General features: G+C 38.5%; 1 protein-coding gene across 1 annotated transcript in view; it reads right to left on the bottom strand.

The window, feature by feature from the left end:
- Positions 1-12,972, bottom strand: part of BLM (BLM RecQ like helicase) — a 75,044-nt gene that overhangs the window by 9,537 nt on the left and 52,535 nt on the right. Inside the window, exons 15-18 of the mRNA XM_063090496.1 lie at positions 11,135-11,330; positions 8,353-8,543; positions 7,448-7,592; positions 342-541 (exon numbers count right to left, since the gene is read on the bottom strand). Coding sequence (XP_062946566.1) covers positions 342-541; positions 7,448-7,592; positions 8,353-8,543; positions 11,135-11,330 — 732 coding nt within the window. The remainder of the gene's footprint in view (positions 1-341; positions 542-7,447; positions 7,593-8,352; positions 8,544-11,134; positions 11,331-12,972) is intronic.

A 12,972-nucleotide genomic window follows, 5' to 3' on the forward strand; every position in this document is an offset into this window, starting at 1 on the left:
TGGGTTTGGATCCCATATAGGGATGGCCGGTTAGCTCACTGAGTGAGCGTGGTGCTGATAACACCAAGTCAAGGGTTAAGATCCCCTTACCGGTCATCTTTGAAAAAAAAAAAAAAGAACAGAATATGTTCATATAGGACATATGTATTATAAATTCAGTATCGGTAAGCTTTGGAAAAGATACCACGCTTTGCGGTAATATATTCTGGTCCACTTACTGTGAGATAATAAAATAAAATAAACATTTAAAATACTTTACCTTCACCAAGGTCAAAAGTTTGTGTACCTGTACCATACAGCTGCAAAACAGAAAACAAAAAAAACAAAAAACCCTACCATACCTTCAAATGCCCATTTAGTACAGTTCGGGCTTTATTTCCAGGCATCACGTAAGCGATTGCTTGGTCATTGGCATTAATGTATAAGTCTTCATCCAAAATCTTGTCAAGTATCAGCTTTTTAAAAAGTCTTTCAGCATTGTGTCGTGAATAAGCAGATCCCTTTCCAAATATACCCGACTGAATCTTTGCACTCTTACTCCCTGATAAGAAGGTACAAGAAGTTAGATGAGTAAATGTAGGTGCATCAACACCTTCAAACAGAAGAGGCTTAAAAATCATTATGGACACGTCTGGACTCATGGAAGATCATCTACTCCACAGAAAAACCCACAGCACAGACACTCATTCTATAAAATGAGAATATTTGAGTAGAACTGTAAAATTTCTATGGTTGTATGTACTTTTCCTCATTTTTTTATAATACGTTGACCAAAAACAGTAGCAAAATTAAGCTTATCATTTAAAAACATATACAGCTTGTAAAATTACATTGGAGCAACAGTTATATTATAAACTATAGTAACTTCATATCACTGTGCTATATTAGGATAACTGTGCGTTATTGATCTAGTTACAAAAAATTTTTGGCAATGAGTTTCATAAACACTATCTCTAGTCCTGGATATCGAAACTGCTACTGATTTATAATCCAAGTATTTGAGTCTATACTTTTTGTCACTTTCACTAATGAAGCCCATACAAATCACAAATAGGGATATGTATGCTTCCCTCTTTCTCCTGTTAGCTGAGAGCACCATAGTGGGCCGGATCCTCTGTTTCATATCCAAGGTGCTGTATTACTAATGTCTTCATCACAAACAATTTTATTAAAACAACCTACTTAGGAAGACTTATGACACTGATGATAATCAGAATTAAGGGTTACTTTGTAAGTAAAGCTCTAGCTCTATTTTAAGAGTTCACAAATAATTACATTATTGTAAATTTCAGATGGCTTCTGGTCATACATACTTAATTACTCATATTTTCTTTTTTTTCAATTTTATTTTAATTTTTTAATTGACACATGATTGATTATACATATTTATGGGGTACAGAGTTGACTATTAATAAATTTTCTTTTTCTTTAAGACATCGTATCCCTAGAAGACCACACTGCAGAATCAGGACTACTGCTCTGGTAATGGTAGGTTGGGTGGAGTGGACCAATCATTCCGCTGAGGATAACTAAGAAAGCTGGATGAAACATAAACATTTGTCTTACAAACATTTAACAACTAATGAGAAACTGAACAATGTGTCAGAAAGCTTTTAGATCTAGTAAACTTTCTAGGAATCTATATGAAAGGTAGAATCAGAGATATAGTTAAGGTTTATTTAAAAGGCTATTTATCATAGCATTATTTATAACAGAAAAATATGTCCTAAAACAAAACTGCTTAAATACATTTATTTCATCAATATGATAAATGATAAATTACTTAAAATCATATATTAGAAGAATTAAAAATTAAGAAAATGCTTGTATCTTATTATGTAAAAACGATAATAAATTATACATATTTTAAGGGCCGGCCTGTGGTTCACTCGGGAGAGTGTGGTGCTGAGAACACCAAGGCCACGGGTTCGGATCCTATATATGGATGGCTGGTTGGCTCACTTCAGTGAGCATGGTGCTGACAACACCAAGCCAAAGGGTTAAGATACCCTCACCGGTCATCTTTAAAAAAAAAAAGAAATACATATTTTATGATAAACATGTAATTGTGAGGAAACATGAAAATATTAGCAGTCTTTTCTGGAGTTATTTGTAGTTTTTGGTTTTCTACATAGTGTAGAGTGATCATGTAGAAATAGCAAACCATCTTCCTACTCCAATCTAGGCTATTATTTATTTATTTATTTATTTTTAAAAGATGACCGGTAAGGGGATCTTAACCCTTGACTTGGTGTTGTCAGCACCACGCTCAGCCAGTGAGCGAACCGGCCATCCGTATATGGGATCCGAACCCCCGAACCCGGGGCCTTGGTGTTATCAGCACCGCACTCTCCCGAGTGAGCCACGGGCCGGCCCTAGGCTATTATTTTTTTAAATGAACGAACATATCAATTGCTTTATATATTTTTAACTAAAATGCTACATGTATATGGGGAAAAAATAAAATATAGTACAGAAAGATTTATAATTAAAAGCAACAATTCTCTGTCCCACCCTTTCCCTCCCCGGCTCACTCTCTTGCTCAAGGCAATCACTTGACCTTGGTTAACACTATTAACAATGAACTCTAACCAATCAGGCTAATTGGCCAGTCCCAAGGCACTCACTTTTTAAATAGCTTTTGTTTTCAGCTCTTCTGGTGGTTAACTCTACATAGTACCCAGTCTTATAGTCCTTCCACTAGCCTGATATTTATCTACTGACCCCCACTGTGAAAGATGAGGCTTTATCTCATTTATATCACTCCCTTTACTTTACTTGTCCCCAAATTTTGCTAGTTATATAATACTATTGGTTCATCTATTGATTTTATAACTTTAGACAGAGGTTATTAGTACCCCAAGCCTTCCCTGTACTCCCCTTCTTTTATTTTTATTTATTGTACTTTTACATCATCGAGATTGACATTTACATCCTGTCCTGTTCTGAAACCATGTTTAAGTCTATATACTGATTTGAACTTTTGTTTATAATTATGACAAGTTTCCTTCCCTACTTGGAACAAGGTCATGACTCTAGCGTAACCCAAAGGAGAATGTTTACTGTATCCATGTCAAATGGATTTTTTAGTACATTTTATCAATTACTCAAAGTTGTGTTAAAATACTCTTTGTTTTATATTTGATTGTGGCTCTCTTGTATAATTTTTTTTTTTTGGTAGCTGGCCTGTCTAGGGATTTGAACCTTTGACGGTGTTACCAACACTACACTCTAACCAAGTGAGCTATCCCAGCCAGCCCTTCTCTTGTATAATCTTACCCCTGGAGTTTTAACTGCCTCTCCTTTTTTTCGTTGAGAAGTAACATTTGCATTCTTCACTGTTATCAATAAAATTAATTTCCATTTCTTATTCTTTCTTTTTTTTTTTTTTGTCGTTTTTTCATGACCGTGTGAGTGCACCGGGCATTCCTATATAGGATCCGAACCCGCGGCGGGAGCGTCGCCGCGCTCCCAGCGCCGCACTCTACCGAGTGCGCCACGGGCTCGGCCCATTTCTTATTCTTTCTATATGTTGGTTGGGACCTATTCTTCTTGTCTTTCTGCTACAATTTGCACAGATTGCTTTCTGGCCCTACTGCACAGCTGTGGTGATGGGATTTCTTCTCATCAGAAACCATGAGTCAGTTCCACTGTTCACTGTATCATGACGTGCACTCACTTTCTTTGCCTTCTAGTCTCCTGGACTGCTGATATTAATCTGATGTCCGTCTGGTTTTAGTTCCTATTTTTTCTTTCCAGAGCTTTCAGGATGGTCTCTGAAGGGGTCCAGGATATGCCACTGTGGCATAAAAATTATCTTGAGCATCTGAGTTCCTGAAATATCTTATCTGCCAAAAAGCAGAGCCTCCAAGAATTCAGAAGAACTCAGTTGTCATAAATTCCCTCCCAGGGAAAAACCAGGGAATGTTGACTCTCATAAGTGGTAATGAGAAGTCTCCACAACACACTTAGACACTGTCATAAAAATGTCCCATCTAACATCTAGTCTCCTAAGGGTCCACTTATCTTTCCTAAAAGTCATCTGTTTTCCCATAAGTGCCCTTTTCCCCCCTTCTTCCCTTATTAGGATGGTATATAAGCCCCAAATTCTAACTGCTCCTTTGAGTTACATTCTTTTGTGACATCATTAAATCTGTCTTTTCTCTTGCTAGAATTTTTTTTTTTTTTGGTGTGTGTGTGTGTGTGTGTGGCTGGTAAGGGGATGGGCTAATCTGTCTTTTGTCAGTTTAATTCACAGGCTCTACGACTGAACCTAAGACGCAGAGGAAGTTTTTCCTCCTTGACATGTCTTCACTCTTGGTAGTCTCAAATCTCATAGGAATAGGTCTTAATTTTTTTTTTTTTTTTTAAACAGGCGTATTATTTGGCATTCAGTGGGCATTTTAATCTGAAAGCTTTTATCTCTTCCACTCTAGTAAATTTTCTTATATCACTGGTTTGATAATTCCCTTTATTTTCTATTTCCAGTATTTTTGTCAGATTTTTTTTATTGAATCGAAATTGATTATACATATTTTTGGGGTTCGACATTGAGATATGTTGATCAAATCAATATTACTAGCATATATATAGTTACAAATTGTAATTATTCTTTATGCCCCTTGTCCAATCCCTCCCCATCCCCCTCTCCCCTCTAATTGCCCTAGATTTCTTCTGTCCTGAAAGAATAATGGTTACTCTGTTGATTTGTTGCCTAGATGATCTGTCCAATGCTGAGAGGTGTGATCAGGTCCCCCAATATTATCATAGAGCAGATGTTTCTTGTGTCACTCTGAAATGGCTTTGAGGAGAGAGACATCCTCTTCTTTATCTCTGCTGGTGACTCTCAATGTGTCAATGCACTCCAGTGGTTGGCAGACCATCTGCGTGGTGGTTGTGGCATCTAGCTGCTTTCAAGGCAGCCATGGTTATTGTGGTGGCTGTGGTGGGCCACCCACATGGAGGTGATGTTTTTGGCATGCTCCTTGGCACTGGCAGTGTGCCTGATTGTGGGAGGGGGTTCCGGTCCCCTTCTCCATACCTCGGGTCCCCAGGCGGGCCCCGAGGCGCTGGTGTGGTGCGCCTGGTTGTGGGGGGGTGTCCCGTCCCCTTCTCCATGACTCAGGTCCCCAGGTGGGCCCCAAGGTGCTGGTCTGGTGTGCCTGGTTGTGCGAGGGGGGTCTGGTCCCTTATCCATGCCTCGGGTTCCCGGGCAGGCCCCAAGGTGCTGGTGTGGTGTGCCTGGTTGTTGGGATGGGGCTCCAGTCCCTTTCTCCATGCCCTGGGTGCCCGGGTAGGCTCTGAGGCACTGGCGCAGTGTGCCTGGACGTAGGAGTGGGGTCCGGTCCCTGGCTCCAAGTCTCCAATTCCCAGGCAGGCCCTAAGGTGCTCGTGGTGTGCCTAGGCCGGAACTAATTTTTTGTCCTTTGTTTATTTCTAAAATGGGGGAACTTCCTGTGGAAACCAGTACTTGAGCTGTGTAGTTGACCTAAATTGCTACTTTGCTGCTGTTTCCCTAGGGAAGGCTTTTTGTGCAGCTCAGGGTTTAATGGTTGACCTTATAGGTACTTCCGGTTCTCCAGAGACCCGGTGCACCTGGGTTGTGTAGAAACTCTGATCTGGGCCTGAGTCTTTTCATCAAACTGCACCCCATGCAAGTCTGCATTCCTGACCAGTCCCCATTGAGCAGTCCTGCGCTTATTGGGGGGCGGATTGGCTGTCCTTGCTGTGTCCCAGTGTTATCCTGGTGGGGCCGTCTCCCCCACTGCCTGTGCTCCAAACACTTCCTATGGGACAGGCCCTGCAACAGACACTTGCAATGACTCACCAGCCTCTGAATGGCTCCCGTTTTTCAGTTGTTCTGGCTCCTCACTCCTGTGTGGGTCCATGGGAACCCTATTAGTGGTCTTGCTGTCCTGGGGGCTGCCAAGGCCCTCTTCTCCGCTTCCGCCTCCAAGTAACTCCATCTAAAGGGCACAGCTGCAGCTTCTGCCAGCTCCTGCTCCATGTGCTCATCAGCTCTAGTCTTAAAGGAGCTGTGGCCCAAAATGCTCAGAGCAGTTTTTTCTTTCTCTCACCATGTTTTCTCCCGCCTTCATGAACTCCGTAGGTCTCTCCTCCTCTTCCCCTGAGCTCCAGTGGCCCCAGCTTGGCTGATGTTACATTTTTACAGTTATAAACCGGTTGATTTGTGGGAGAGAGTGATGCTGGGGACTGTCTATTTGGCCATCTTGACCAGAACTCTATTTGTCAGATTTTTACATCTCCTAGATTGATCTTCTATATGTTTTCTCTCATACTTTCCATATATCTTTGTGCTCAAGTCTTAGAAGATTTTCTTGACTCTGTCTTCTAACTTTTCTACTAAATTGATTTTTTCCTTAATATTCAATTATTATTTAAATGTTTGTGAAGCTAATTCGGAGTTTTCCCTCCCTTCTCCCCCAAACTACTGCCTATTTTCTAAATTATCTCTATTGTCCAGGGTTAAATATTCTACTTATTTGGTCTTTCTCTTGACTTTCCATTTCTACTTAACATTCAGGGACTAGGTTACAATTTTGAGGTGGGTTTCCTCTGTTATTCCATATCTAGATCTATTCCCTCATCCCCCTCAAATTCCTCCCATGAATGGGGATATCCAATTTTCAGGTTTACTTTACGGTAAGTGGGTGGGACCACACTTTAGGTAGGCTGAGCAGTCCCCAAATGCCACTTTGGGACTCTGGCCCCTAACTCAGTGGCCCTTCTGGCAATCACTTTTCTATAATCAATTCCAGGCTGGTACTCTGCAGTTGATTTGGGGGCAGACTTTCTTTAACTGAACTCTTCCTATTTTTGGCTCCCTTGCTTTCAGTCTCACCCTGATGCCTACTGATGGGGCTCTGCCTGGCTGATAGTCCCTCCGCTGCTATCACTCTCCTACATTTATTTTGGGTTGTGGTTTTATTGCAGTTCATTCCATGTGTCAACATGCTTCCATCCACTTCCTAAAAGATTTTAAGAGTCTCTAATCTAATGATGGCCTCTCTCCTGTTCTCTATGCTGTGTGGCTTTAATCCTCATTTTGCTTCCTCACTATCATTTTAATAGGGCCTCAGGCAAAAACGAAGATGGATACTTCAGCTCAGGCTGCCATCTTGAACTGGAAGCCAGTCTACAGGTAGCTCTCAAGCAAATTATATTCTGCACTCAGATGAACTTACATAAACTTTATTAGTTTCTTTTTTAAATGTAAGAATGCTTCATCTTAGTGACATAAATTCTATAAAATAATTGGTATAATACATAAAAACAAATTTCCTTTTGTTATTCAGAGGTTTTATTCAGAAACTCTTAAGTTCTATAAAACAGGCAAAGAGATTATTTTTTTCTATGTACTGGTAATGAATTCTTTAGATGTTCAATTTCAATTGCTGTGACTCAAACAATAAAACAGATGACTTACCCAAGAAAATGTCAACCAGCATATTCATAGTAAATCTTCCAGAAGGACCTACATGCTTATTTCCCATTCCTTGTGATGAACTATGTTCTTGAACAAATCTTACAATATTTTTCACATCATCAGTCACATCTCTTATTTTATAATCCTATGAATAAAAAAGAGATTAGTTTCTGTTAGAGATACCTAGATTACCAGGGTTTAATATTAACTGTGGTAGACTCATAATAACACGTTTCCAGAATAAAACCAAGACTAAAAATTAAGGAAATTTCAAATGCTCATTCTTGTTGAAGTTCTAGAATGATTAGCACTCTACTATACTTCTCTATTACTGTTTCAGACATACATCTTGTCTTTCAACTACCTGGAAGTGTTCTGTGGGTAGGAATATGTATACATATATATTAAATCCTTCTTGCTCTGTCACTTACTGGATGGTAACCTTAGGGATAGAAAACACTGTCCAGCCATGAAAATTCATGCGTTCTAACCTCTTTTGGGTCTTTGGTGCCACACTCAATTCTTTTATATTGTCTCCCCTCACTTCCTGTTCTCATTTCCCTAAGTTGTCCCCATACTTTTCCACTTTTTAAAGTCTCCATTACTAGATAACCTTTCTGCCTTCATCTCTACACAATCAGTGTCACCTCAATATTTTGGACAGGTGAATGTCCAGTATATTTTTTTATAAGCTTCTAATTCTAAATAAAAGATATTGCACAAAATTACTTTTAAAATGTTTCTATTCCATATCACCATGGGGAGAAAGTCATCTTTCCCTTCTTTAGCCCCTTGGGGCCCACCTATCATAACTATACTTTTATCTACTTTTCTAAATTAAGAGAAGAAAAAAATATTTCCGCAATTTCCTTAATTACAAAGACTTTTAAAATTTCTTATTTTACCTTTGTTTTACAGCAATTATCACAAGAAACATCTGGGTATTTCTTACAAAAATCAGGATTAAATCCATTTTCACCAAAGTAGGCCAAGAGCTGTATTCTCCTGCATTCCGTTATATTTTCACAATAATGTACCATGCTATACAAATTATTAAAGTGAGTCTCTCTTGTATGATGGTTTCCATCTTTTTCCACTAAAAAAGATGAAAAGCATAGTAAAACATACTTATTGCACTAGAAAAAGAGAACATCACAGAAATATTTAGAATAGATTCATATAACTTTAAATATTAAATAAGAAAATTACTATTAACAGCATCCTGTCAATATATCATTCTACATTATAATTAACCGGGTATTTATGTTCATCTGTCAAGATTTTAGTTTTATAGGAATAAATGTTAAGACTTTTTTTTTTGCAAATTGGAAAATTATTTTTCAAATCTTCATTATCCCCAGTGTGAAGGTTTGACTTATATTTACTATATTTATCAGACATGCACATACTGAACTCAGCATCCAAAGTAAGCAGAGCATGGAACTATGGCAGTGGGCTGTGCACCTCCCCGAGTATCTGAGGTCAAAGTCGTTAAGCCAGTGGTTCCAAAACTGTGTGCCAAGAATGCCTGGGGTGCTGCAGTGAACTCACAGGGGCAAGATATTTTAAATTTAAGGGAAACACAGCAATATCTAACATCTGTTGAACACCACACAAACTATTAGTTGGAGGTAGTTCATGTGCTACATTCCTTTCAGTAATATATTATCTTTGCGAATTTTTGGCAACTGCTATGATAAAAACAAGTACCTCAAGAAAATCAGTGTGAAATAGGAAATAAGAGTGGAAGTGTCTGATTTGACTCCAAAGTTTAAGAATAGCAGGTGTATACTTTCCATTAGCAAGCAATTGTGGTTAAGAATAAAATGAAAATATTATTTTTCTTCCAGTTTGAGTATTTTTTTCAAATAGTTGTTAAGTTAGTAGGACTTAAATACTTATGAAGTTGTTCAGACCTAACTTAATATAGGTTTGTTTAAAAACACAAATAGGCAAACTAAGTATGAAAATTTCATTTTTTCACTGGGAATCATTTTGGTATAGTGTAACAAACATGGATTTTAGAGTCAGATAAACTCAGGTTCAATCAGGGCTCTGCCACTTACTAGTTCTGTATCTCATTTTCCTCCTCTGTAAAATGAGGAAAGTAATAGTCTTATCTTTTAGGATTGTTGTGAAGATTAAATGAGTTGATATATGTAAAGTATTCAAAACAGCATATAGTAAGAGCTAAAAGAAATATTATCTATAATGATTACTATTACCGTACTGCTATTACCACTATTCCCACCACTCCTGTGGCTGTTGCTGTAATATCAGTGATCTGGGGAGTAAGTTATAAAAACTTTCTGAAGCTCACTTTTCTCATGGGAGTAACTCTATCTCAAAAACTAGTGGTTATGAGCAAATAAGGTTATAAGGTGATACATGTAGAGTTTTTGGCACAGTGCTTGGTAATTGCCATTTCCCATGCACAGTAAGTATCTCTGCCAAAGTTAATTCAAAAGTGGTCTCAAAATAGAGAAATGTATTTAGAAAATATATTTTGCTATCACAACCCAGTAGAAAAATGGGCAAAGGATATAATAAAATTATAAAATATGAATTCACTTTGACTCAGCAAGTCTAAGTCTAGAAATTCATCCTATATAAATAATTGCACAAATGCCCAAAAATATCTGTACAAGGATGTTTAATACTGTATTGTTGATAATGGTGAAAAACAATAAATAATCTAAATATCTATTAAGAGCAGACTGGTTTAATAAACATTGAATAACCAAGCTATGGAATTCTATGTAGTCAAGCTATGTGTATTAATTGGAGTGATAATTACATCCCATGGATGACTGAAAAAAAAAAAATCAGGTCACTATATATTTTAAAAAGTATAATTTAATTACATTTTAAAATATATGCTTACCAGCCACAGTCACCAAAGAGAAAAAATAAAAAAGGAAAAGAAAAGGAAAAAAAAACATGCATTTGGGAAAAGTAAACACCAAATAAAAGATACTGTCTGCGGGCCGAGCCGGTGGCGCACTCGGGAGGGTGCGGCGCTGAGAGCGCGGCAACGCTCCCGCCGGCCACGGGTTCGGATCCTATATAGGAATGGCCGGTGCACTCACAGGCTGAGTGCTGGTCACGAAAACGACAAAAAAAAAAAAAAAAAAAAGATACTGTCTGCCTCCAATTGGGGAGAAGAGGGATGAGACAGAAGAGGGATATATAGGGGTTTCAGCTGTATTGGTTGTTTTATTTCTTAATCTGAATGGTGGTACATTAGAGTCCTTTAATTCCCCTTTCTATCTTCTGTATGTTTGAAATATGTGTTATATATATTATGTATACATAATTCTGTATGTTGAAATATGTGTTGAAATATGGCGGTTACCAAGCACTGTGCCAAGGATGGATGCAGAACTTAGGTCTGGAAGGATATGAAGGAAACCAATAACTGGAGTTATTTCTTGGGGCAAGACTACAAGGCATGGTTTGGAAATTTTCTGCCTTGCACACGTCTGTATGATTTGAGTTTTACATAACCAGAATGTACTACTTTTCCAATAAAAATGAACTAAAATAAAATTCCCAATCTATATAAACACCTCTATTTTTCTGTAACTATTTAAGGAAAACTGGACCAAAAGCACCACAACAGCAGAAGTAGATTACTATCGTGAGACTGAAGATGAAAGAATGTCTCTACAGTAGAGCTCAGCTTACTCATAATAAGTCTCTTCAGTCTGGTCACATCATGATAGGTATAGAAAAGAAGGCAGTGAGATATTTCTCCATCTCTGCCAGCTCTGCCAGATTCTTGGTAGTAACCCTCCACGGATTTAGGGAGAGACGCATGAATCACAAATCGCACGTCAGGTTTGTCAATCCCCATTCCAAATGCAATCGTTGCACAGATAACCTGATGTAAAAGCAAAAGCCTATTAGACTCATAATGCATTTAAAGGAACATTTTAATAATAGATGCTTCTAAAAGCTCTATCCCTTATTTTACTTTTAAATGTATTCTACACAACAACCTAATATCTTAACTTGGTCCCAACTATTTGGCATGACTAACATGAGATTTTCATATTGATAATCTGCAATTCTGTTAAGACCCAAGAAGGGAGAGAGATAAAGAGAAGCTCAGTGTGGCAGGCACTTTCCTGTGCAAGTCGATATTGTCACATAAGGGAGCCAGAATCAATTACAGCCAGCACTTGATGTTTTGCCACTGTTTATTCTCTGTTTCTGATATTGAGGTGTGGGGGATATTCCTCACACAGCCTTGATATCCAGGTCAGTGATCATAAGCAACATGTTGCTCAGGAGCTCCGGGGTGTTCCCAGAATTGAGCTTTCAGGGATTTGCTGCTAGTTCCTCTGATGATTCAGGAACAATGGTGTTCTCACCTGCCTCAGTGCTTACCATCAGTTTTCCCAGCAACTTCTCTTATTCCTCAGCTGAAAGTCGAAGTTTGGAAAATTTTAATTGAAACTCATGTGGGTAAAATTCTGAGGGTTGCTTATACAAGAAAAAAAAAAAAAAAAGCCAGGGACTGTGGATCTTAACCCATACAAATACTTAGTGGAAGCAAGGTGATAGTTAACTTTTGGGAGCTTGATAAATCAGTTTTTAAGAATATCCATTTCAGTTGCAAATTTAGGACCTATTTAATCCAGACCAAAATGTTATATCTCCAGGCAAAATTACATTATAGAAAAATAAAGCTGTAAGTCTTTTTTTAGCACTTAGAAAATGAATTGCTACTGCAAGAACAGAATTTCAAAAGCAACTGAAATATCTGGCAGCCAGACTGAGGCTAATGACATGATTTCAGTAACTGTGAGTATCAGAGAAAGCAGCTGCAAGCTATGGAGTATGTGGACAGCAAACGGGTGCATTTATCAACAGCAGGAACAGCAGCAGCCTACATTCTAGGTTAGTCATCAATCTAAATTTATGGCATCTTGATCAAAAGCAAATCTCCTTGGAAAGAGAAAGTCTACTGTGGCTTCTAATGACGGAAAGCAGGCAGAGAGGCTGTACAGGAAGATGTGCCAGCCCACAGGTCAGCAAGCATGGCCTGCAGGGTCCATGAAGCCTGGGTGCATCTCTAAACATATCTGAGTGGGCACATAGCTCTGAGGCACCATTACACACTCCAAATGAGGCCGCGATGACGCCACCTCTTTCTGAAAGCCCTTATTTCTTGTAACTGGGAAAACTGGTTTTGTTAAATTGTAACTACCTTCTTTATTTGTGTTGTTTTAAAAACTTCAGGTTACTATCATTCTTTGTGAAGAAAAACACCTAAGTTTTATTGTGTCTCACGAATCTAACAAGATCACCAGGCTGTCCAGTTGGTGTAGGTTAACATCATACCTTGACTGTAAGGATTAGCTAGTCTGACAGCAGAAACAATTGGATTAAGGAAACAAAACACACACACACTCACACACACACACACAAAACCTCATTAATTTTTTTAACCACACACACACACACACACACACACACACACACGTTTTTGGCTGATAGCTGGTACGGGATCTGAACCC

This window comes from Cynocephalus volans, chromosome 3 (assembly GCF_027409185.1).
Source record: "Cynocephalus volans isolate mCynVol1 chromosome 3, mCynVol1.pri, whole genome shotgun sequence".
In the NCBI taxonomy this organism is placed as follows: Eukaryota; Metazoa; Chordata; class Mammalia; order Dermoptera; family Cynocephalidae; genus Cynocephalus; species Cynocephalus volans.